Genomic DNA, 776 nt, shown 5'->3' on the forward strand with positions numbered 1-776 from the left:
CGTGACCCAGACAGCAGGCCCTACGGTGATCATCGCAGGGGACGAGCGAACATCACCATCCTCAACGACGACACACCGCCCACCATCTCGATGACCAACAGCGCTACCTCAGTCACCGAGCCCTCGAGCGGATCGGCCAATGCCGGACTTACGTTTACCCTCTCGGCGCCCTCGACAGCGCCGGTTACGGTCTACCTCGCGACGACAGCCCCTGGCGGATCGCTCGTGACGAGCGGAACCGACTTTACTCCCCCGCCGGCGTCGATTGTTATCCCGGCCGGCGTCACAACGTTCACTTACGACATTCCTGTGGCCGCAGACGGGTTCTGGGATGACGGTGAGCAGTTTACCGTCTCCATCGCCGGCACCTCGGTCGAAGGTGCCGTGGGCGGACAGACATCGACAACGTTCACCATCAACGACAGCGGCCCTCGCCCCTCGTGGTCACGGCGTCGGTCGTCTCCGGCAACGTGGCGTCGAGCACCGGCGACGGCACGGCATCTCTCTCCTCAACTCTCCCGGGTGACGGACGAGTCGGCGAGTCCAACGAGGTTGTGTACCAGCTGACACTCTCGCGTCCGTCCGAGTACGCCGCCGGACTCACGCTCAATGTCGACGGGCCGGCAACAACCGCCACGCTTCCTGGCGATGCGGACTTGGTCGGCACCATCGATCGAGCGGGCGGACCGTTCACGATCGCTGCCGGCGAGATCTTCTTTAACGTCTCACTAGTGGTGGCTGGCGATGGCGATGCAGAGGCGGATGAAGTTGTCGAC

At 63.9% G+C, this 776-nt stretch overlaps 2 protein-coding genes across 2 annotated transcripts in view; both read left to right on the forward strand.

Moving 5' to 3' along the window:
- The window catches only part of AMSG_02432 (uncharacterized protein), a gene marked incomplete at its 3' end in the record, with an annotated part of 3,989 nt that extends 3,960 nt beyond the window's left edge, over nucleotides 1-29 (forward strand). The window contains exon 2 of the mRNA XM_013905519.1: nucleotides 15-29. Within this exon, the coding sequence (XP_013760973.1) occupies nucleotides 15-29 (15 nt within the window). The remainder of the gene's footprint in view (nucleotides 1-14) is intronic.
- Nucleotides 30-83: 54 nt separating this feature from the next.
- Nucleotides 84-776, forward strand: part of AMSG_02433 (uncharacterized protein) — a gene marked incomplete at its 3' end in the record, with an annotated part of 3,637 nt that continues 2,944 nt past the window's right edge. The window contains exons 1-2 of the mRNA XM_013905520.1: nucleotides 84-379; nucleotides 535-770. Coding sequence (XP_013760974.1) covers nucleotides 91-379; nucleotides 535-770 — 525 coding nt within the window. The 5' untranslated portion in view covers nucleotides 84-90. The remainder of the gene's footprint in view (nucleotides 380-534; nucleotides 771-776) is intronic.

This window comes from Thecamonas trahens (genome assembly GCF_000142905.1).
Source record: "Thecamonas trahens ATCC 50062 unplaced genomic scaffold supercont1.9, whole genome shotgun sequence".
NCBI lineage: Eukaryota > Apusomonadida > Apusomonadidae > Thecamonas > Thecamonas trahens.